At 47.4% G+C, this 20,821-nt stretch overlaps 2 protein-coding genes across 4 annotated transcripts in view; one reads left to right on the plus strand and one right to left on the minus strand.

Moving 5' to 3' along the window:
* JARID2 (jumonji and AT-rich interaction domain containing 2) overlaps positions 1-12,794 on the plus strand; it is a 238,125-nt gene extending 225,331 nt beyond the window's left edge. The window contains exons 13-18 of one of the 2 annotated variants that reach the window (XM_063097697.1): positions 1,152-1,257; positions 2,231-2,413; positions 2,840-2,970; positions 4,020-4,203; positions 6,172-6,279; positions 10,889-12,794. In XM_063097697.1, the coding sequence (XP_062953767.1) occupies positions 1,152-1,257; positions 2,231-2,413; positions 2,840-2,970; positions 4,020-4,203; positions 6,172-6,279; positions 10,889-11,071 (895 nt within the window). In that variant the 3' untranslated portion in view covers positions 11,072-12,794. The remainder of the gene's footprint in view (positions 1-1,151; positions 1,258-2,230; positions 2,414-2,839; positions 2,971-4,019; positions 4,204-6,171; positions 6,280-10,888) is intronic. The other variant, XM_063097698.1, reaches the window with a different exon arrangement.
* A 694-nt stretch (positions 12,795-13,488) lies between these two features.
* The window catches only part of DTNBP1 (dystrobrevin binding protein 1), a 117,563-nt gene continuing 110,230 nt past the window's right edge, over positions 13,489-20,821 (minus strand). Inside the window, exons 9-10 of one of the 2 annotated variants that reach the window (XM_063097737.1) lie at positions 15,232-15,339; positions 13,489-13,897 (exon numbers count right to left, since the gene is read on the minus strand). In XM_063097737.1, coding sequence (XP_062953807.1) covers positions 13,650-13,897; positions 15,232-15,339 — 356 coding nt within the window. In that variant the 3' untranslated portion in view covers positions 13,489-13,649. Of the gene's footprint in view, positions 13,898-15,195; positions 15,340-20,821 lie in introns of both variants that reach the window. The other variant, XM_063097736.1, reaches the window with a different exon arrangement.

Below are 20,821 nucleotides of genomic sequence, written 5' to 3' on the forward strand. Positions count from 1 at the left end.
CGTTGTGCTTCTGTTTGTACTGGCGGTCGATGGCTTCGTTGGCCTTGGCAGCCTGCGGTCCTGTCAGTCCACTCTCTTCTCTGATGTCCACTTTCCCAGGCGGGAGTCCACTCAGACCACAGGTGTCTTACTACCACCTGCCTGCCTCAGGGACAGCAGAGGGTGTCACTCCCTGTACCCAGCCCAGACCTGGAGAGAAGGGGTACCTGGAAGAGGCCTCACCTCATGTCTCCCCTTGTTGACGCCCACTGTGTGGTACCAGGGATTTCACATGTGTGGGTGGCAACATTGCTTGGGACATAGAGGACCCCAGTGAAAACTCCTCCAACACCTGTGGTTGCTGTGAGGTTATTCCAGATTCTTCTATTATTTGAGTTCCACCTGCATCTTTAGCCTTTTCTTTCCTCCCACTCACCGCCCCTGCTGGCTCTGTAGCTCTTTCCAGAAGGGTCCGTGAGCCCCGCCTTCCCAGTGTGCCTGAGACAGCCCCTGCGGTTTTACTACTTGTGTGTGTCTTGCTGGGCGAGCTCAGTTCTAATTCACAGAGCTGCCTGGGTAGAGACAGCTGCAGTCCCCTAGGTGTGTCTCCTCAGTTTTCCAATTTCCCAGCTGGGCGGTGTCATCCAGAGAGTGGCATGTGCGCAGGGCTGGGCTCCTCGCCCAGCATTTGTCACTTGCAAGACCCTTTCCTGCCCAGGCCCTCCTGTGCTTCCCCCGGCTGCAGGGCTGAGGGAGTTGCACCAGCCTTGTGAGAACAGCATGGGATCTTGGAGCAGGCATGAAATGCAGGCCAGATGAGGTGCTGCTCGGAGTGCTCGTGAGAGCCTCATGCAGCCTGCGTTGGTGTCTGTCTGGTTCTGATGTGTGTGGGGGGTTTTTGAACATCTGGTTTTGGTTTGAAGGCTTTTTCTGGCTCCCTGCACAGAGCAGATCTACATGGAGGATGAGCACCGCATGGTGGGAGTGGCACTGCTGCCCTGGAAGTGGCAGGAATGGCCGGCGACAGCTCTAGGTGCCTCTCTGGGTCACTGTGCTGCCGGGCCGTGAGGCCACTTTGTGCGCCTGTGCCTGAGGAAGATGGAGTTGGGCCTGGCATATGCAGAGGGGCCTCGTCGAGTCTCTGCTTGTGCCCCATATTCCCAATGCCCCAGGTATTGCATTCCTGCTGAGGAGGAGAACAAGCTGGAGGACGTGGTGCACACCCTGCTGCAAGCCAACGGCACCCCAGGGCTGCAGATGCTGGAGAGCAATGTCATGGTAGGTGTGCCACCACCTCCCTGCAGAGCTGCACATCCTCCTGGGGGCTGCCACTTGCCTTCATTTCATAAAATTATCCCCTTTACTGACCTGCCTTTCAAAGGCCAAGAGGACAAAGCGAAATAAATCCTCACAGGGTCCATACTGAAAGGTGCTCTGGCGCAAAAACCAAGCTGAAGAAGAGTTTCCGTCATCTTGTGCAAGACACCACAGCAGGGCCTGTGCTGGCATCATTTTGGGGAGTGCTTAGGGTTTGTTCAAGTTTTCCTGCAGACCCTTGTGTGTGCCCAAGGGGGGCCCTGGGGTTTGAGGCTGCACTGTGGCTCTCGTGCCCACCCCTCCTGCCTGCTGGGCCATGGTCAGGCTTGTGCACAGAGGCTTCTTCACCCAGTTTCAGGAAGGCCTAGGGCTGGTGAGCTCCTGGGGGTTTTTGTTGCCCTGATGGTCTGCCCAGCTGAACCTGGGACTCCTCTCGCCTCTGCTGACCCTGCTTCAGTCTTGTGTCTCTGCTGGACCTACCCATCCAACTCCGAGAAGAGAGGAACATCACCTCTGGGGGTCTCAACCTATACTCCACGGCTCCACCTGGCTCTGCAGCCAAGCCCAGCAGCCTCCTGCCGTGTAGACTTGCCCTATTCCCAGCTCCTGGCAGTGCCAGGGAGGGGACAGGAGGAATTCTATGAGGGCTCATGGGGCTGTGGGCTCACTGTGGCTTTGGCTCTGCATGAATCTGTTGTCACTCTTGGGCCAGTTTCAATGTAGAACTTTTTTCTTGTTGTGTTAGGAATTACTTCTCTTTATTTTCTAAAGGAGAAACAAAACATTAAGGTCCTAATGCCCCATGTGCACGAAAGGCATTCCTGCAAACAGGCCTGCTGGGAGAGAGATCACGTTTCAGGCTGGCTGTTAGGAGGTTGGGCGGTGGAGGTTGCTGGGGAGGGGCATGCGCCTTAGCTCAGGCCTGTCTCCCCAGATCTCCCCGGAGGTGCTGTGCAGAGAGGGGATCAAGGTGCACAGGACCGTGCAGCAGAGCGGCCAGTTCGTCGTCTGCTTCCCGGGATCCTTTGTGTCCAAAGTGTGTTGTGGCTACAGCGTCTCTGAAACTGTGCACTTTGCTACCACCCAGTGGACAAGTATGGGCTTTGAGACTGCCAAGGTAAGCGGGGCCAGCCTTCTCCCACTGCCCCCATGGCTATGTGTGCCTGTTGCACGTGAGCGCACACAGGCACATCTCTGCATGTGCCAGACTATTGGTAGATAGATTTCATTTTGGAATGTCTTTGTAACCTTTGAGAGGTTGGCTGAAAGGTTTTTCTAGGAAAGAAAAGTTATGAATTTGTTTGTATCATGAAAGAGTTTGAGGTCTGTTACTGACTGACTCCCTGCACCAAGGTGCTTAAGATAAATGCTTAAAATACATAGATAGGGGACCTCCACTCATTCTGAAGTGTGTCACCTGCCTTGTGGCTAGCATGAGGTGCTATGGTTTTCCTAGTATCTGGTGCTTTTGTCACAGGAAAGCAAATCCTTGTACAACTTACTAATGAAAATTTACCCTAAAGGGATGTGCCTCCTCTTGCAGGAGATGAAGCGTCGCCATATAGCTAAGCCATTCTCCATGGAGAAGTTACTCTACCAGATTGCACAAGCGGAAGCAAAGAAGGAAAACGGGCCCACTCTCAGTACCATCTCAGCCCTTCTGGATGAGCTCAGGTAACACAGACTCCGGGTCCCGGAGACCCCAGGGCCCAGGCACACAGAGCTCCCTTCCTGCAGCAGCTGAGCCTGCTCAGAATGGCAGGGCCACTGGGTGCTTTTCCAGTTGGGTGTGGTTTGTTCTGTTGTTGTTTCTATTTCTCCTTTCTCTCTGTGCTTGATGTTTGGAGTCAGAGTTTCCTGATATGCAGATGCAAGATGTGTGATGTCAAGAGGTTAACTCTCCTAGTGGGAATGAGCAGAAGGCGGCTCTCGACCCACTGGCACCACTGTCCTGGTAGTCCTTTATCAGTGAGGCTGCCTTGTGGCAGGAAGTCATGACCTGCAGCATCAGGACCAGGCCCTGCACCCTGGAGGTTGGCAGGGTGTGGAGAGTGACCCTCAGTTTTCAGGTTTTCTTGTCAACCGCTCATGGGGTGTGTATGCGATGCTGCTGGCAGCTTGTCAGCAACAGCATCCGACAGGTTGTCTCGCCTCCCTAGTCCTCACCCCACTTTCATCTGCAGTGACCGAAGGAGCTGTCCTTAAATTTGAAGTGGATCAGGGCAGACGCTGAAGCGAGTGCGACTGGCCTGCCTGGCTTCCTGTGTAGTTTCGTGATGTCTCCCCTGCCCAGGGAGAGGCTCTGAGTAGTGCTGATGGACAGCACATGGTTTTCAACCCATGGTGGTCGAACCTTTGCTGATGATACCGACAAATAAGTTTGTTTAAATCTGTCCATGGCTTGGAACAGGGAGGCACCCCTTCCTAGCTTTACCATGCTGCTGGCATGTAGCACGATGTGTGTGTGCCCTTTGCTAATAAGGAAGTTAGGTCTAGTCATCTTAGTAGCCTGGGAACCAGGCAGGTTATCTGCCCTTTTAACTAAGGAACCTGGGTCCTAGCTGGGGGCTTGAGAAGGTGAGCTGGGCCCCCGAGGTGCCCAGATGGGAGGCATTTGTGGGTCACAGCATGTCCTGTCTGATGGTGAGGAGGGCCTGCCCTGTTTGCTGTGGTGCTGGCAGGCCAGAGCCCCTGATGGCCGCATCCCCATTGTGTTTGGGCAGGGACACGGAGCTGCGGCAGCGCAGGCAGCTGTTTGAGGCTGGCCTCCACTCCTCGGCACGCTATGGCAGCCACGACAGCAGCAGCACCATGCCGGATGCGAAGAAAAAGCCTCGAAAGTGGCTGCAGCTGGAGACCTCAGAGAGGAGGTGTCAGATCTGCCAGCACCTGTGCTACCTGTCCATGGTGAGCCCTGCCCTGGGGTCCTGCCACCACTCTAAAGTCAGGCGCCTGACCCAGGAGCCCATAGCGTGCCTGGAAGGGGGTGGGCTGTCCGCCTGGGAAGCCTTTCAGACCCTGTTCCGAACCTGCTGTGGGACCTCTGCACAGCTTCTGGATGCAGAGTCAGGCGCCCGGGTCGCACACACACAGACTGTCCCTGTCTTCCTGTTCTGCCCACAACTGGCACGTGCCCCCTTGTTCCAATATCAAGGGGTTCGGAGAGTTGTTATCTTCTGAGGTCTGTGTCTTTGGCTCGTGGATGGCTGTCATCTGTGTGTGTCCTCATAGCCCCTGCTCACAAGGACACCAGTCAGAGGATTGGGGCCTACCCTAGAGGCTCACCTTAACTATTCCCTCTTCAAAGACCCTGCCTCTAAGTACAGTCACACTCTGAGATTCTAGGGGCTAGGGCTTCAGCATGTGAATTTTGGGGGACAAATTCAGCCCATAACAACTGTGTATCTCATTTTGTATAGGTTTCCTTTTTTAGGGACTACTCAAAAGATATAATCCAGATCCATACTGTCTTTGAGAGAAAAACGGTCCTAAGTGTTTCCCAAATCTTAAAATATTTTGTAAACATCACTCATAAAAGCTGCATAGTTCTGTACCCGTTCCTCTCTTTTGGAACGTTCTGTTTGTTTCCCATGGGAATGAATGATTCTGTGATGACATGTTTGTGGGGCACTGGTGCATTCCTGTGGGGTCTTAGGACAACACCAGGTGGGCTCAAGCTGTCCTTCAGAAAGTTGTCACCAGGCATTTCTTATTAGCCTGAATGTTATGTAAAGAAAGAAGATACTGAACTATGAACTTATAGGTGAAAATTGGGGTTTTACTTACATTTACAGTTTGCGTTGCCTGGGTTACTAATAAGTTTGTGCATTTCTGTGTACTGTGTTTCATGGTTCTGTCTATTCCTGTCCTCAGCCTCAAGGGTCTTTAGAAGGCAGTATGTTTACGTCAATATGTGTCATTTCCTTAATTTTACAGCTTGTTCTCTCTTCTTTGCATAGAAACACTGCAGACAGAAGTCCCAGGTCTTCCCTCCAAGTGTTTCTGAAAGTGACCCTCTTTTATCTTGTGTGTTCAGACAGCATTCTTCCTTTTTAACTTTTTCATACAATAGAGCAGGGCTGGAAGTCAGGGCAAGGGATGGGAATCCTTCCACACAAACCAGGCATCTCTTTTCCTTTCTCCCAGCCCCTTTCAGCCCCAGACGGGTTCACACTAAGTGTCCCTGTCCATGTGGTCTTAGTTGGCAGGACGTGTGCTTACCCAGCAGCTGGAGGCTTTGTGGCAGCTGCCCCAGGGACAGGGACGTGGGGGCTGATGGGAGGGCCTGTCTGGGTTGTGGAGGACCAGGAGTCTGTGATGGTTGGAGTTCCGGGTGAGTTGGATGGAGGCTGTTGGATCCCTGTGGCATGTAGGGGATGGCTTTTATGCCACCAGCTGGGACTGACTGAGTTGCTTTGTGTGACGGTGAGACTAGTGTTGCTGCTGGAATATCTGGGGCATGTGCTCTGTGTGGCTGCTCCAACTTGTAGTCCTTCTCCATGTTCCGGATCCACTCTGGCACCTCTCTTGTGCCGGGATAGTTCTGAACAGAAAATCTCAGAAACCCTCAGAACTTGAGAGCGAGTATCACTGATGTATCACCTCTTCACCGGCCCAGTAGCAATTAGAATCTTTCCTGGGAAACGGCAGCAGAAATCTGTAGGGGACTCCAGGACTTCATCTCCCAACTTGGAGATGGTCAGTTAGTCACTTTCCTAGGTGAAGACACTATTCCAGGTTGTCTGTCTGTTTCAGGTTCTTAGTCCATTCCCGGTGTTTGTGAGTCCTGGAGCCCCTGCTCCCTCTTGGACACCTCCACGACACTCACAGGCTGGAGTCTCCTCTGAACCTTGGATGTGCTGCTCTTTCTTGCAGGTGGTTCAGGAGAATGAAAACGTCGTGTTCTGCCTGGAGTGTGCCCTGCGCCACGTGGAGAAACAGAAGTCCTGCCGAGGGCTGAAGCTCATGTACCGCTATGACGAGGTCAGTGCCACTAGAGGGCCTGGCACACGGGCGAACACAGGGCCAGGCCTGGCAGTTCTGTGCAAGGGGCAGTGCCATTTGCCCTTGCGTTCTGTTGGGACAGTCACACCTCTGTCATATCTATTCAAGCATGCCTTGCGGAGCCTAAGGCTGAGCACAGCTGACATAGTTCTAGGTGTGGTTTTCCAGACCTGCCTGATGGGAATGTGGCTTCCCAGTCTGTCCTGAGATACCCAGGAATTGAAACTAGAAATTTCTTTAATTTTAGAAACTTTGTTTCATTCCATTTTTCTTCTTTATGTTTACACAACCTTCTACTAGATGCCCTTCTTTTGCTCAATTAGCAGGATTGCTTCCTGAGCATGGGGTGGCCCTGGGAGGGCCAGGTGTCCATCCCTCTGTGGCTGCAGTCTTATGTAGGGGTGTGCGCATGACGTGTTCCCCAGGAAGAGCCACAGTGAAGCTGTGGAGTGGGGGCCGGCCAGTAAAGAGGTGGGGAGACTCTATCCCTATCGTGGCTGGTCTTTGGGAAGCCAACCTCTGACCTTGGACTGTCATTGGCTGTGGCTTCGCTGAAGTTCCAGGCCTTCCCAGGGCTGGTTGTGCCATCGTCGTCACCACCAACAGCCCCATCTCCCAGTCCTGGGAAGTGAGTCTCGGGCCCTCCTCCTGTACCAGGCTCCCCGTGTGGGGATGGGGCTCATGGTCTGTAGCCACCGTGCATGTGGATTTCAGAAACAGGCCCTTGCAGAGGCTGAGACCCCTTCTGGTGATCCCCCTGGCTGTGCTACTGACGTTTGGAATCGGACCCTCCTTTGTAGTGGGCTGTTCCATGCACAGTAGGATGTTTGGAGCACCCCCAACCTCTACCCCCTAGATGCCCACAGAATCCCTGCAGACATTGCTGCTGTCCCCAGGGGCTTCAGCTTGTGGCAATCCCTGTCTATGCCTTACTCCAGGTCATGAGCCTGCTTCTGCACAGGACCTAAGGCTCTGCCTGTTCCTCATGGTCCATATGGCATCTGTTGGCATGTCTGGCCGCCACGGTATCAGTTTACAAGGGACTGTGGGGGGACTGTCCTGTCTCTTATGGCAGGCCTGGGCCCAGCCTCTGAAGGACCGGGGCTACCTGTGCATATTCATCATAAGAGAGATCCAAGCTGCAGGTGCCCAGTGCAGGCAGTGTCAGCAGGGGATATCAGGTGGCCACACCCCCGACGCTGTCTTGCCAGGGCTGATGCTGAGTAGCTGTTGGCTGCCTTGGGGCCTCAAAGCCTGATTCTAGGTCCCAGGGACATTGGCACAGGGACCTTCTTGGCTACAGTTCCGCGCAGTGCCTGAGATATACAGAAACACAGCACTACAGGTTCCACCTATGTTGGTGTCGTGACACATGTGCAGGGCTGGGAAGGGGGTGCTTGCCCTGAGGCTGTGGTGTGGCTGACCTGGCCCCTAGTGAGGAGTGAGCCTTTTACATGTACCTTAGAATCTTGCTCTACACCTGGCTGTGAGGCCATGGGCCTGTTTCCACATTAGTGTCACACTGTGCGCCAGGGTGGGTGACTTGTCCTGGTGCTCACATGGAGTGGGCACCTTTTTTCTCCTGTCATGGAAATGCCCCCTTTCTCAATGCTAGTTCAGCATCTTTGGTCTTTAGAGTTTAGGTCCTGTGCGAGGTTCTCAAGCACGTGCACGTTGCACACGTGGACACACACACACTTCCCCAGCAGGGCCTTGCATGCGTCTGAGACCAGGCTCTGTCTTGGTCCTGGGGACCTTGGCTAAAACATGGAGCCTTTCTCTTTCTTGCGCATTCTGCATCCGTTCTGCAGGTCGTGTTTGTTCCACCTTCCAGACAAATCCCAGATCCATCCAGCTTTGCCCACTTGTACTGCTCCCACCACTAAGTGTTCTAAGTGGCCTTTACTTCCGTTCCTTTCCCTTCAACAGCATGTCAGTCTTCACTGAAAACCCCGAGTAGGCTTTAAAGGCAGACTCTTATCTGAAGCCCTGTCTGTGCCAGCTGGGTGGTCTCTGCAGTCCGTTTGATTCCCTCATGGGCTGAGAATGCTGTGTTCCCCGACAGGCAGCTCCTACCTGCGTGTTGACATCAGTGCTTTTCCAAGCTGCCACGTAATTGTGCATTTAGATAGAAATTGGCAACTTCCTGCAATACTCAGCCCTGCCTCTCAGGGGACACACTGCCCTCTCACGTGTGGCAGCCTGGTACCTTCCCCCAGGGACTGCCATCTTCTGGAGAGTGATCACAGTCACTGTTTCCCTTCAAGTTGTGCAGTATACAACCTGTGCAGCTGTAGGGCCCTGCCCTGAAGGCCAAACCTACTGGCAGCAGATCCCCTCTCTTTCCTCCCACTCCTGGATGTGCTTCTCATGAATCCCGTATGGCTGGTCGTGACTCAGGTGGGGCTGGTATATCTGGGGGCTCAGGTCAGTCAAGCCTGATAAGCCTTTGGCTAAATTCTAAAGTTGGAAAGCTGGAAATAGATCTATTTGCATCTTTTTTGTTTTTAAAGAGAGTGTTCAGTGAAGGCAATAACCACTTTGCCGTCTCCAAATGTTAGAACATGATTAAAAATAAACCCTTAGCACTTGAGTCAGAACCTCTCTCTGGCAACTTGCAGAGTGCGGCCGGTGGCACTAGGCGGCTTCATCAAGATGGTTTCAAGCTCTCCACAAAATACAGGTTATAGTTTTCACCACCAGTGCATTTTGTAGCTAGGTGTTTTGGTTTGACCAAAAATCCTAGAAAACAAGTAACATATGCAGGGTCTGTCAGTCTGATGCTTAACCATTGGTTTTAAAGTGTAAGGAAGAGAAAAAGATATTTAGAAGACTCGTACTTAGTAAATTAAAATCCTTTTTTTTTTTTAATTGGGAAATTTCTAGCTTGTAAGACCACCACAGGCTCTTGCTGTAAACCCCAGTGTGCCCAGCAGACAAATTGCCTGTGTCCTGGCCTGCCAACTCAGGATCATCTGCCACATTGTGCACTGGGTGCACCACTGGTGGTCTCAGCTCTAGTACGCTTTAAACACCCACATGGGGCCTGGCTCTTGCAACTTTGGGGGGTGGTGCCTGGCCCTTTCAGGCTGGCTGAGGAGATTCAGGCTTGGTGGGAGGGAGCTGGGCCAGGACAGGCTGGTGTCCTCCCGGCTAGCAGGACACAAGTGAGAGAAGAGAGAAGTGTCTTCCTCTGACCACACAACACTTGCCCTTTCTTGCCCTGCCCACCCTTGTGTTGTGGAGGAGCCTTTAACCCTATGTGGCTGGGTTTTAAAGCCAGTAATCCTTTATTATTATTAGCATGTTTATCTTAAGTGCTTTATGTGGCCACAGCAACTGTGTGTTTACAGACATGTGGCCCTGCCCTTCCGAGGGTATCCCTAACTTCTCAGTGTTGCCGTCACTTCAGGAGCTGACCCTCGGTGGCTACCTACTTCCTGTCGGTGTCTGTGTGGCGCCCGGGCAGCTGGCCCAGAGAGGCATCTCTGTCCACTGCTCTCTTACGATGCGATGCTATGGGATGAATTGTGTTAAAAGTTACAAATAGATTTTTGGTACAACAAATAATGGCCCTCTTGGGTCAATGAAAAGTATGCTGCTGTGTCTGCTGGGTCTTCACTGGAGAGGAGGAGAGAGTAGTGGAAATAGTTATGGATAGACAGGTGTTGGCACTTCGCGTCGCACAAGATCAGGTTAGTGGCTCCCAATGTCAGGGTGGCCAGAGTGCATCCAGTAGTTTTGGGCATTTATTTCTGTCACGATCCAGGGAGCGATGCTGGAGAACTTGAGCCACGGAGCCCACAAGTCTTTTCCTGCAGGCCTCCTGTGGGGGCAGTGGCCGGGGCTCACCCCTCATCCCTGCCCTTACTAGCTGGTTAACCTCCGAGTTGAGGGTAATGCAACTCATGGTGGTCCTTGGGAGGATAAAATGGTCGTGCATGCTGTGTGGCATTAGGAAGGGGCCAGGAAGGTGACAGGCTATCCTTGTTAGCTGCGTTTGTCTCAGCTTTGGCTGCTTGGTGAAGGGATGTGTATGCCTCAGATAAACGCACAACTGAGATCTGAATGCACTTCTTACGAAGGAAATAATTACACACTTACTTGCATGCATTATGTGATTCAATGTTCATGTTCTTAGCAGAACAAATTGATTTTAGCATATTAATTTGTGTAGCCCTGCCAGCCACCAGGGAGGCGCCCGAACCCCTCCCCATTTGTTAGGTGAGGAAGTGGAGGTTGGGAAGTTGCTGCCAGCAGGCACCTTGCTGGCTGTCACGTGAGAGAGCTGTTCCTCCCTGATAAGGACAGCACTTTAGGTACCCATTTAGGGGTCCTCCTTTTCATGAAGTGTTGTTCTCAAGGCTTTTGCAGCTCAGAATCTCTTGAGGATGTTTTAAAAGCCTGTCACAGCTGTCCTGCAGCACATTGGGGGAAACTTTGATCTGGATGGGGTTTGGTGAAGGCAACTAGCTGCCCAGCCACACTGCTGAGCTCTGCTCTCAGCCTTGGCGGGGGTGGGGGTGCTCTCTGGACATGCCCCTCTTTGGTGTGCTATTAATTTTGTCTTCCTTTCATCCCCAAACAGGAACAAATCATCAGTCTGGTCAATCAGATCTGTGGCAAAGTATCTGGTAAAAACGGCAGCATTGAGAACTGTCTCAGTAAACCTACACCAAAAAGAGGCCCCCGCAAGAGAGCGACGGTGGACGTGCCGCCCTCCCGGCTATCATCCTCCAGTTCATCCAAAAGTGCTTCGAGCTCATCATGAAGATGCCAACACCCATGGTCGATTTATATATATTTTTTTGTAATTATATTCTAGTTTGGAGTACATGCTGTAGGATACAAGCTGTCTTTGCACTAGCTCTAAAGAAGATTTTCTTCTGGTTTTAGAGAACTAATTTTGTTTTAGCATTAAACTGTTGAACTTTTTTTTGTACTTAGAATACCTAGATACTGCAGTCAGATTTTTGAAACTGCCGTATATTCACTGTTTTAAAAACCCTTGAGGGGCGTATTAATTTGTATTGCCCCCATGGCTGACGAAAGCCTTTTTGTTTTGTTTTTTGTTTTTTGTTTTTGTAACTGTTGGGGAAAAAAGGCTTTTTAAACCCATTTTTGAAGAGGGTGAAGTTTGGAGAACAAATTTTAAAACCATCAGTCGTGAGCAGATTTTTCTAGATCGGAAAAGGGATAGGAGACACAGAAAAAAACTTGAAAAGAAATGGCTTTACTTTGGCTGTCTTTTCTTCTGTCATGTGCAAGATGAGTTTGTAATTTTAAAACCGGAGAGCCCCCATTTTGTTTCTTTGGGCGGTTATGGCAGCTGAAGGTGGACGGTGTTTCCTGACCATAGGCAACATGCGGAGGTTGGAGTGACTAGGTTCTCTCTACCAGCACATCACTATGCACCTGTCGAAGGGGAAGGAAGAGCGAGAGGAAGGAGGAAAGACTGCCTGCCTTGGAGGGGTCACGTGGGGAGACCTGTGCCTGATTTCATTAGGAAATCCATTCTGTTATTTTTTGGTGCTGTTGGCTACTTTATCAAAAAAACCCTTCAATAGCATCCTTAAGGAAAAAAAAAAAAAAGGAAAAAAGTGATTGATTGAAGCCGCAAAGGCTTCTTGGTCATCGACGTGCAATCTTTCTACATTCCGTCTTCATCTCACTGCTTCTGTCTCACACCTTCACACGTCAGCATTAATCGTTCTGTGCGTCTGTTTTGTTACGATCACATTCAGAGCCACTAGGAGGTCTGCAGTTCTTTTTGAATGTGAAAATGCATTTGCGCTCATCTTGTCTATTTTTTCTCTTCATGTTGTAACAAAAAGGAAAAAAAAGAAAAAAAAGAATCCCATCCCTTTTGTACATACGCCTGTAAATTGTTTTAAATACTTGAGCCTTTTTCTCGGTGGGGGGTGGGGAGGGGTGAGGAGACAAGATGAAGAAAAGCCTTACATTTCAGTTTCTTCATCGGTTGGATTGGATGCTTACAGGGTTTTTCTTGTAACATTTATAAGTGCTGCTTACATCACTGAACAACAACAACAAAATAATAATGGAGTAGCTGTTGCCCTTCTCCGGTTGTGTGTACAGTATGTGTGGAATAAAAAAGGGAAACTGTTTTCACAAGCTGTTCTTTGTTTCATAATTGGACTCACCAATCCCGTAGCTACCCATATTGCACTGAGCTTGCCAGTGGTGACTGCCAGGAACGTCCTATGATCCACTTTGTTGGTTGTTGTTGCAGAAGACTGAACTGTTTTGGAATATTTAACAATTACATAAACAGAGTCAAGTGTTTTTTCCAATGTGGTTGTCTGGTTTTTATGGCCTTGCTGTGTACTTTTCCCTCTTTTTGACAGTAAACTTCTGCCTATGGCTTACAGTTTGACATTTAATTTATTAGCGCTGCTCTGCACCCCTCCCTGGGGAGGGACGACTTCATGTGGTTTATTGCCAGTTTTTTGTTTACTTTTCAGGTTTGTACTACAAGGTTTAATAATAAAAACAAAGTTTTTTGGACGCTTGTCTGTCTTGTGGAAGATGAGTGCATGGAATGAGCTCTTTCTTTTCTGATCAGTGGGCAGAGGCTACAACCTGCTCCCCTCGGGCAGGGAGTGGCACTTACAACACCTTTGAGTCTTGCGTGCTCACATTTCCGTCTGCTGGTGGCCCTGTGGCCAGCCCTCCACTCCCCCTCATTCTTAGTGGGGAATCTGTCATTTCTCACTAGGTGTGGGGCTGTGAGGAGTGGGAGAGGGGACACATTTCCATGTGACCAGTTTCTTTTCAGGAGAAAGAATGGAGTAGTACTTTTGGCTTATGCTTATTTCTGTTCCTCTGGGCCCAGATGTGCGTTCTAGTATAGGCGGTTGAACTAATGAAAATTTGTAATGATCACATGAAAACCCAAGCTTTGTTAGCTGAGTTTGACTACAGTTAGTTCTACTTTAAAGGCAGTACACTTTTCTGCCTGTGAAAGGACATTCACCATTGTATGCAGAACTGAGCTGTTGTGGAACCATCGCCCAGCCCAGGCCCTGCCCTCCACAACCACCTCAGGTGGCCCTCAGTGACCTGGGCATCCCTGAGCTGTGCTCTAAGGAACCATTAGTTACATCGGCCTTAATTAAAGGGGCGTGTATTTAGAAGTCTTTCTGTACAAACTAGCTATGTACTCTCTCTGTTTGAAGTCCTCAAACTTTATTGTTAGCGTTCCTTTCAGTTTCTCACACATTGGCGATTATGTAAAAATCAAAACCCCCCATCAAACAACCTGATTTCAAAGGTGGAATTCTGTGCGCACTCACTTGAATGTGGTCAGAGGACACAAACATCCTGATTTAAGAGTCGCTGTCATCACTAACATCCAGGGTGGCTTTTCTGTCAGGGTGTAAAGTGGCTAGGGCAGTGTCCACCTGAACTTCCTCCTCGTCAGACTGAACAAGGGGGGACTCCCCCGCTTCACTGCAGTCCTGGGCTGCGGAGTTGGTGGAGGATGAGGATGAGCGTGAGGAAGGCTTGGCGAGTAGTTCTGATGGAAGTGGAACCTGAAGAGCAATTTCACCCTGACAAGTTTTGGGCTCAGGCCCTGCAACATAAAGTAGGAAAAAACTATTACAATTTAGAATTGCCACTGAGGACAGCTGTTTGAACCTGCCCAGAATAAAAGAGGTTTGCATGTTTTTGTTCCAGTGACCTGGGGTCGGCAGAGCTCAGCCGCTCATCATGGTGCAGGACCTGTCCCTGTAGGAAGCTGTGCCAAGTGATGCCAGAAGCAGCCAGGAGCCCTGAGCTGCCAGCCCCCTGTGACAAAAAGGCCCAGAACCCTTTAAAACTACATAATATCCAGTAAGACAGTGTGCTTAAAGGCCCAAGGGCAAATGCTTCGTGTCTTTGAGGAGCAGTTCACATAACCTTGAAAATCTAGATTTACTCCTTTATATCCTTTTAAGTAACTCAGACACAGATGCTAAGAGAAAGTCAGAATTACTGACCTATCAGCAGTTCTCCAATTGCATGGGAACTAAATAAGCTCTTACAGGAATCCAAACTAAGTGCAGATGATGGAGTCACGTTTCTAAATCTCTTCTCGACTCTGGGGGAGGGCAAGTGTTAGTTCCCACTTCTAATGTTCCACCTTCTCAGGACAGGGACAGATGCCCCCGAGTCCCCTCTTGTCTGGGATCACACTGGGAGAGAAGTTCGGAGGAGGTGGGAACCGCAGTAACGTAGAGCTTTCTGGAGCTGGCGAGGTACTGCTGGAGGACAGAGCTAGTAGTGAGGTATATATCCAAACACCCAGCCAGAAGAACTGGTCTGAGCTAGTGTGCTGAGCCGCCAGGTATAGGTTTGGTGCCCCAGTAAATATTTGCTGAGTGAACACGAAACAGACCCTTGGGAAGGCTTGAGACAGAGTCACAGTGCCCATGGGGTTGCAAGTGATTTTTAACGCACACCACGCCCTTGCCTACAGCGGGCACCCCACTGAGGCAGAGTTGAGGAAACAGACACCTGGTCACACAGGTACGAGGTGTGTGAGCCACGCAGGAGGGCCCCCAGCTCCATAGATCCCAGTCCTTAAAATAACCACACAAACCCAACTCAAAGTACTTTCTGAGGTGGAGAAAGTCACTGGAATCAGACACTTAGAATCTTTGAGAAAAATTCATGACTAAACCACCAAGATTCTGTGTGCTTCCCTACTGTTAAACCAAACACAGGTACAGCAAAGTAGGGTTTTAAAAGATGGATCTAGCAGAACGAGAGGTTGGCTATGAATCTTAAGGATTTGTACACTCTGTGGTCAGATAACTCTAAGGTCTTCCCTTTGGAAGGAAATGATATTAATGTTCTTGGTTAAGTTTATGCAAGTTTGTCAATCCCTACCTAACACAGGGGACAGTACAGTGTTATCTTCTCCACCTGAGTTCAAGAAGACATCCAGGGCCTCCTGGTCAGATATGTCCATCAGATCCATCTGCTCCAACATGTCCACATTCACTTCCATGGACGACATGCTGCCAATGGGCTCTGGGAATAGATCCGCAACACAAGATGTTATACTTTCTGTCTCCAATATTACTCCAAAAGGTGAACTTGACATTAGGCTAACTGCACTGAATTTTCTAGGTTATATAATATCTGCTACTCCAAACTTACTTCAGCATAAAACCTGAAGCAATGTGTGACACACTCCCTCTGGTACTTTATAGTCTGTTCTGTTTGGTTTTTTCAGGCTGGCTAGTACAGGGATCGAACCCCAGACCTTTGCTGCTATCAGCACTGCGCTCTAACTGTCTGAGCTAATGGGCTAGCTGTTATGCTGCTACTTTAAACCTGTCTGAAACCACCCTTAGTTATTCTGACCTCTCATACCTTCCATAGCTATTATTCTGTCCATCCCCAGGCCTTGGTGTGCAGGTGCTGCAGACAGACCCATCTGTACATTAAGCAGTTCTTAGCTGTTTAGAGCCAGGCCCTCTGGCAGGAGCAGGAGCTGTCTCCAAAGTTCCTACCACAGCACAAAGCTAGCAACCTCCTTCCCTGCCCGACAGGGATAGGACGTGATATGCAGGTACAGTCCTACCATTCCAGTTGAACTTTTTACAGCCTTGGGATATTTCTCAATCCCAGTAATTTTAGTCTTTTAATATGAACAGCATGAAAAGGTTTGTACATCCATGAGCTGAGAAGTTGGAACCAAGAGCTCCCTGTGGTGAAAGCACAGATGAGGAGAAAACGAGCAGCCCACCTGCAGAAGGAGAGGTAGGAATACCACTAGTCTGCCTCCGCCGGGGCACTGAGTGAAGGGTGCCTCACAGGCCTGGAGTTCATAAAACCACCCATTTGGCAGAAAACCAGAAGCCAATTAAGTCATCCCAGGCATAATGGTGCCTGGAGGAAGCAAATGCAAATTGATTCTGGAAGGACATACCTTAACCTTGGGTCCCCACAGGAATGTAAACTTGAAATACAAAATCAATTCCAATCCAATCAGAAATATATAGCACACATGGAAATAAGTCGCTGTAGTGAGGGTCAGCAGTATTAGTATCCTTTCTCAAGAACTTTAGATTACTGTTTACATATTGTAAGAGATAAAAGACTGAATCAAAATATGAGCAAGTTGTCAAAAATGACGACAGACCAAACATTTAAAAAAGAGCCAAACAGGCTGGTCATTTAGCTTACTTAGCTGGTCAAGGGTTTGGATCCATGTTCTGGCCAGCCACCCAAAACAACAACAACAAAAAGCCAAATAACTTCTAAATAGGAAAAATCTAATCACTGAAGTTTATAACTTGAAATGTGAGTTAAGTTGAAGATTAGTCAGAGCCAAATAGAAAATAGACTACAAGACAAAATGAATAAATTCCCCAAAATTCAACACAGAAATACAAAGATGGAAAGTACAAAAGAGCTTAAGAGATGGAAAAGCAACTATGTTCAAAGAAGCTGATTATTTTGCAGAAGCAGTGAAAGACCTGGGGACACAGGTTTAGGAAGCAAAATATATTCCAAGCAAGATAAAAGCAATCCTCACCTACATCAATTGCTTTGAAATTGAAGAACATCAAAGACAAGGCTCTATAAAAGGCAGCCAGAGAGAAAGGACAGATTAGGAAAGAGAAGGAAATAATTAGGCTGACAGGAAACTTCTGAACTAGAATAAAAGCCAGAAGACAGTTCAAAGAGGTGAGGTAACACAACCTCTAAAATTAGATAGCACTTAAGATCAAGTATAAGATACGAGCACAGTCAGACTAAGAAAAAGCACCTTATCACGAACCTGTTCTTACTAAACGTACAAAGAAGGAGATGGTTAAATGAATCCCAGAAAGAAGGTCTAAGTTCAAGAAAACATGGTAAGACTTACTTTTAAGTTTGTGAGTAAATCTAAAACTTTGAATGAAGTAATCATAAGGGGAGTTACTGGGGCAGAATTAAACTACTGAACAGTAATGACACAGAAGGCAGGAGCAGAAGGGTGAAGCAGTGTAAGATCCCTATTTCATTTGAGAGGAATGTGAGGATCTGATTATCTCTAGGCACACAAAGTCATTAAAATTCAGCACTAAAATAAGAGGTAAAGAGTTTATAATTTCTACTGTTTGTAAGGGGAAAGATCCTTATAGTTTAGATGATTCCATGCTTGCTGGCAACAACCAAAGCAATGTAATCAGGAGCCAACTGAAGTCAGACTGCTGTGTCTCAGACTGACCAGGGTGTTGACCTTGGACACATCAATGTCACAGCTGTTTTACAGCCTGTCTCATCCTGATATTCACAAGGGACACCAGCACCCTGTCCTTGATCTTCAAGGCTGGCTGGTCAGGGGGAGCTTGATGATGGCTCCCCTTGTTCCCCTTGGGGGCACCCTCCTGAGGGTGCTCAGTGGGTTTCAGCATGGCCTTTCTGGGTTTTGCTTTGACTTCAGTTTTCAAAGGGGTAGAGGCTCCCATTTCTGTCTGTGCCATCTTAAAAAGGGCAGGAGTATAACTTTTAAAAGAGAAAAAATTGGACTAAAAAGCATAGAAAAGCTTTTGGGAAAACAGCACCAAAGAAGATGGTAATGAATGCCAGCAATCACAGTGAATGTAAATAGACCCCACTTGCCAGCTAAAAGAGATGAAAGGACTAAATTAAAACAATGAAATCCAGCTATATTTGCTTTATAGCAAACACTCCTGAAATATAGAGACGATTTTTTTAAAAAATGGGAAGTATATAATGGGCAAACAAGTAATTTAAGAAAAAACCTGATATAGCTATATTAATATCAAACAAAATAGATTTTAAAGGAAAATAAAAGCAATATTGGGGTAAAGAATAGTATTTAATGATTGTTAAAAGGTTCAATTCACCAGGAACATAATTCAAAACTTCTGCGGTCAGAAAAACACTTTGGCTGTTTTTAAAGTAAAAAATGGCAGAACAACCATGAGAATATGACATCCAAATCTTGGCTAGGGGGGGCGGGGGGGTGCATGTTAATATACCTTTTTTCTTTTTTTCTCTCTTTTGGGCTGGTCGGTACAGGGATCTGAACCCCCTTGACAACATCATGCTCTAACCAGCTGAGCTAAGCAGCCAGCCCCTGCGAATCAAAATCCCATTCTCTAATTATAATGGAATTTAATTAGAAATCCACAATAAAAGGTGACTAGAAAAACTTTCACACATTTAATTATTCTAAAACACACTTGTATAAACAGCTCACAAGTCAAATAAGAAATCTGAATTAAAAAATTTAAATGCCCGCAATCTATTACATACTGTATGAAAACTTGTAGAATTCAGTTAAAATGTTACACCAGCCAGAAATTCATAGCTTTCAATGCCTCATTAGATTAGAGAGAAAAACTGAAAATAGAACCTAAACATTCAGCTTAAATTAGAAAAAAAAACAGAAGTGCCCAAAGAACACAAAACTAAACAGGCAAAATTAATGAACCAGTAGAGAGGAACAACAAAAAAGTTGGTTCCTTAAGAAAAAAAAAAAACTTACAAATGAATATGTTGTGGGCAAGATTCATCAGGAATAGAGATAAAAGGCACAAATTAACAACTGTAGGAATGCAAAAGCAAACCTACCCGCAAATACAGCAAAGTGTGGAAAGAGTGGACAATGTTATGCTAATATATGAAAGCCAAAGACAATTCCGTAGAAAACTTGACAAAATTACAAGGGAAAGAAAATCTCTATAATCATCAAAAAGAAGACCAGGTAAGTTCTTCAAAAACTGGTGCCAGACAGTGAGCCGCGCTCCACCCAACCCTCGGGGATCAGTGATGAGAGATGTGCGCTCCCAGAAAAATCCAGTATCAGTAAGAGGCCAGTTCTCCCTCAGTCCAGAAACTTAATGCAATTCCAGTCAAACTCTGGGCAAGGTTTTTCAAAGAACTTGAAACTTTAACACTTACACAAAAGGACAAAGAGCCAAGGACAAAGCGCCAATAGCAGCCATGGCAACTCTGAAGAAAAATGAATGTATGAATATGTGCAGGGTAGGTATCAGGCCAATCGTTCTAGCAGATATCAAGACTTTCTTATAAAACAGGGTTTCTCAGCCTTGGCACTACTGATACTTGAGACCAGATAATTCTTTGCTATGGGGCTGTCCTGTGTAATGTAGGACGTATAAGAGCACATCCTAGCCTCTGCCCACTAGATGCCAATAGCACGCATTTACTCCAGTCACAACAAGCAAAATTGTCTCCTGACATTGCCAAGTGTCCCCTGGGGGGCACAGGTATCCTCAGCTGAGAACCATTGCTAGATGAATAATTAAAAGATAGAATGGTTTTGGTTCAGGGCTGGACAACAGAAGAATGGAAGTGAAAAGGATTCTAGAAAAGACTCATGAATGTATGAACACTGATATACAAAGGTACTTTAAAAAGTTCATGGAAAAATAGAATTTAAAGATAATACAAATCTTTCCATGAACTTTTTCAAGTACCTTCACAGACAGAAAGCAGCATGAAGCAGTGGAAAAAGGATGACGGTGCTGAGACAAATAGTTATTGCCATGGAAAAAAATTAAAATTAGATCCCTACCACAGGGCACACACAAAAGCCAACTGGCAGCAGACTAAAGAGCCAAATAGAAAACGGAAAACATTAAAACTTTCAAAATAAAACACAGCAGAATGTCCTCGTACTTTGGAGTTAAGGATTTCTTAGACAAGACACAAAAGCACAAACCATAAACAATAAAATTGGTAAAGATGATCACCTTAAAAATAAACTTTGATTTAGCAAAACCACTCTAAAATAGGTAAGATAAGCCACAGACGGAAAGAAGTTGTCTTCATTGGATATAATCAACATCGGTTAATATCCACAAGTGTAAGACTCAATAAGGGAAGACAAACTAAACAGAAAAAAATGGGCAATCAAGGAAATTAACAAGGAAATCAACATTAAATTAAAACCAGAATAAAATGTCATTTTATACCAACAGATTGGAAAAGCTTAAATATCTGACACTACCAAACACTGGCAAAAACGTAATCAGAGCATGCACACAAGGCTAGGGAGATTGTAAACTGGCATAAACATTTTGGAAAGCAATTACTTGTGCATGTTACACGAGCAGAAATTACTCTCCTAGTTATGTACCCTAAAGAAGAGGTTCTCAAAGTGTTGTCCCCAGATTAGCCTCAACATCATATGGGAATTTGCTGATAATACAGAGCCTCAGGCCCCACCCCCCACCTACAATCAGAAACCCTGGGGTGGGGCCCAGGAGTCCACTTGTGAACAGCCCTCCAGGGGATTGTGGGGCAGCTCAAGTCTCTGCCCTAAGGCAATTCTTGCGTGTATGTATGGAGAGAGACATTATAAGTGTGTGCACACCAGCAATGATTTTAATTAAAAAAAAAAAAAAAAAAGTACTGGAAACAGACCCATTAATACAACAATGAATAAATTATATTTATTCAGTGGAAATATATTTAAGAATGGAAGTCAACAAATGAGAGCCAAGTGTATCAGTATGGATGGTTC

This window comes from Cynocephalus volans, chromosome 5, assembly GCF_027409185.1.
Source record: "Cynocephalus volans isolate mCynVol1 chromosome 5, mCynVol1.pri, whole genome shotgun sequence".
Classification (NCBI taxonomy): domain Eukaryota; kingdom Metazoa; phylum Chordata; class Mammalia; order Dermoptera; family Cynocephalidae; genus Cynocephalus; species Cynocephalus volans.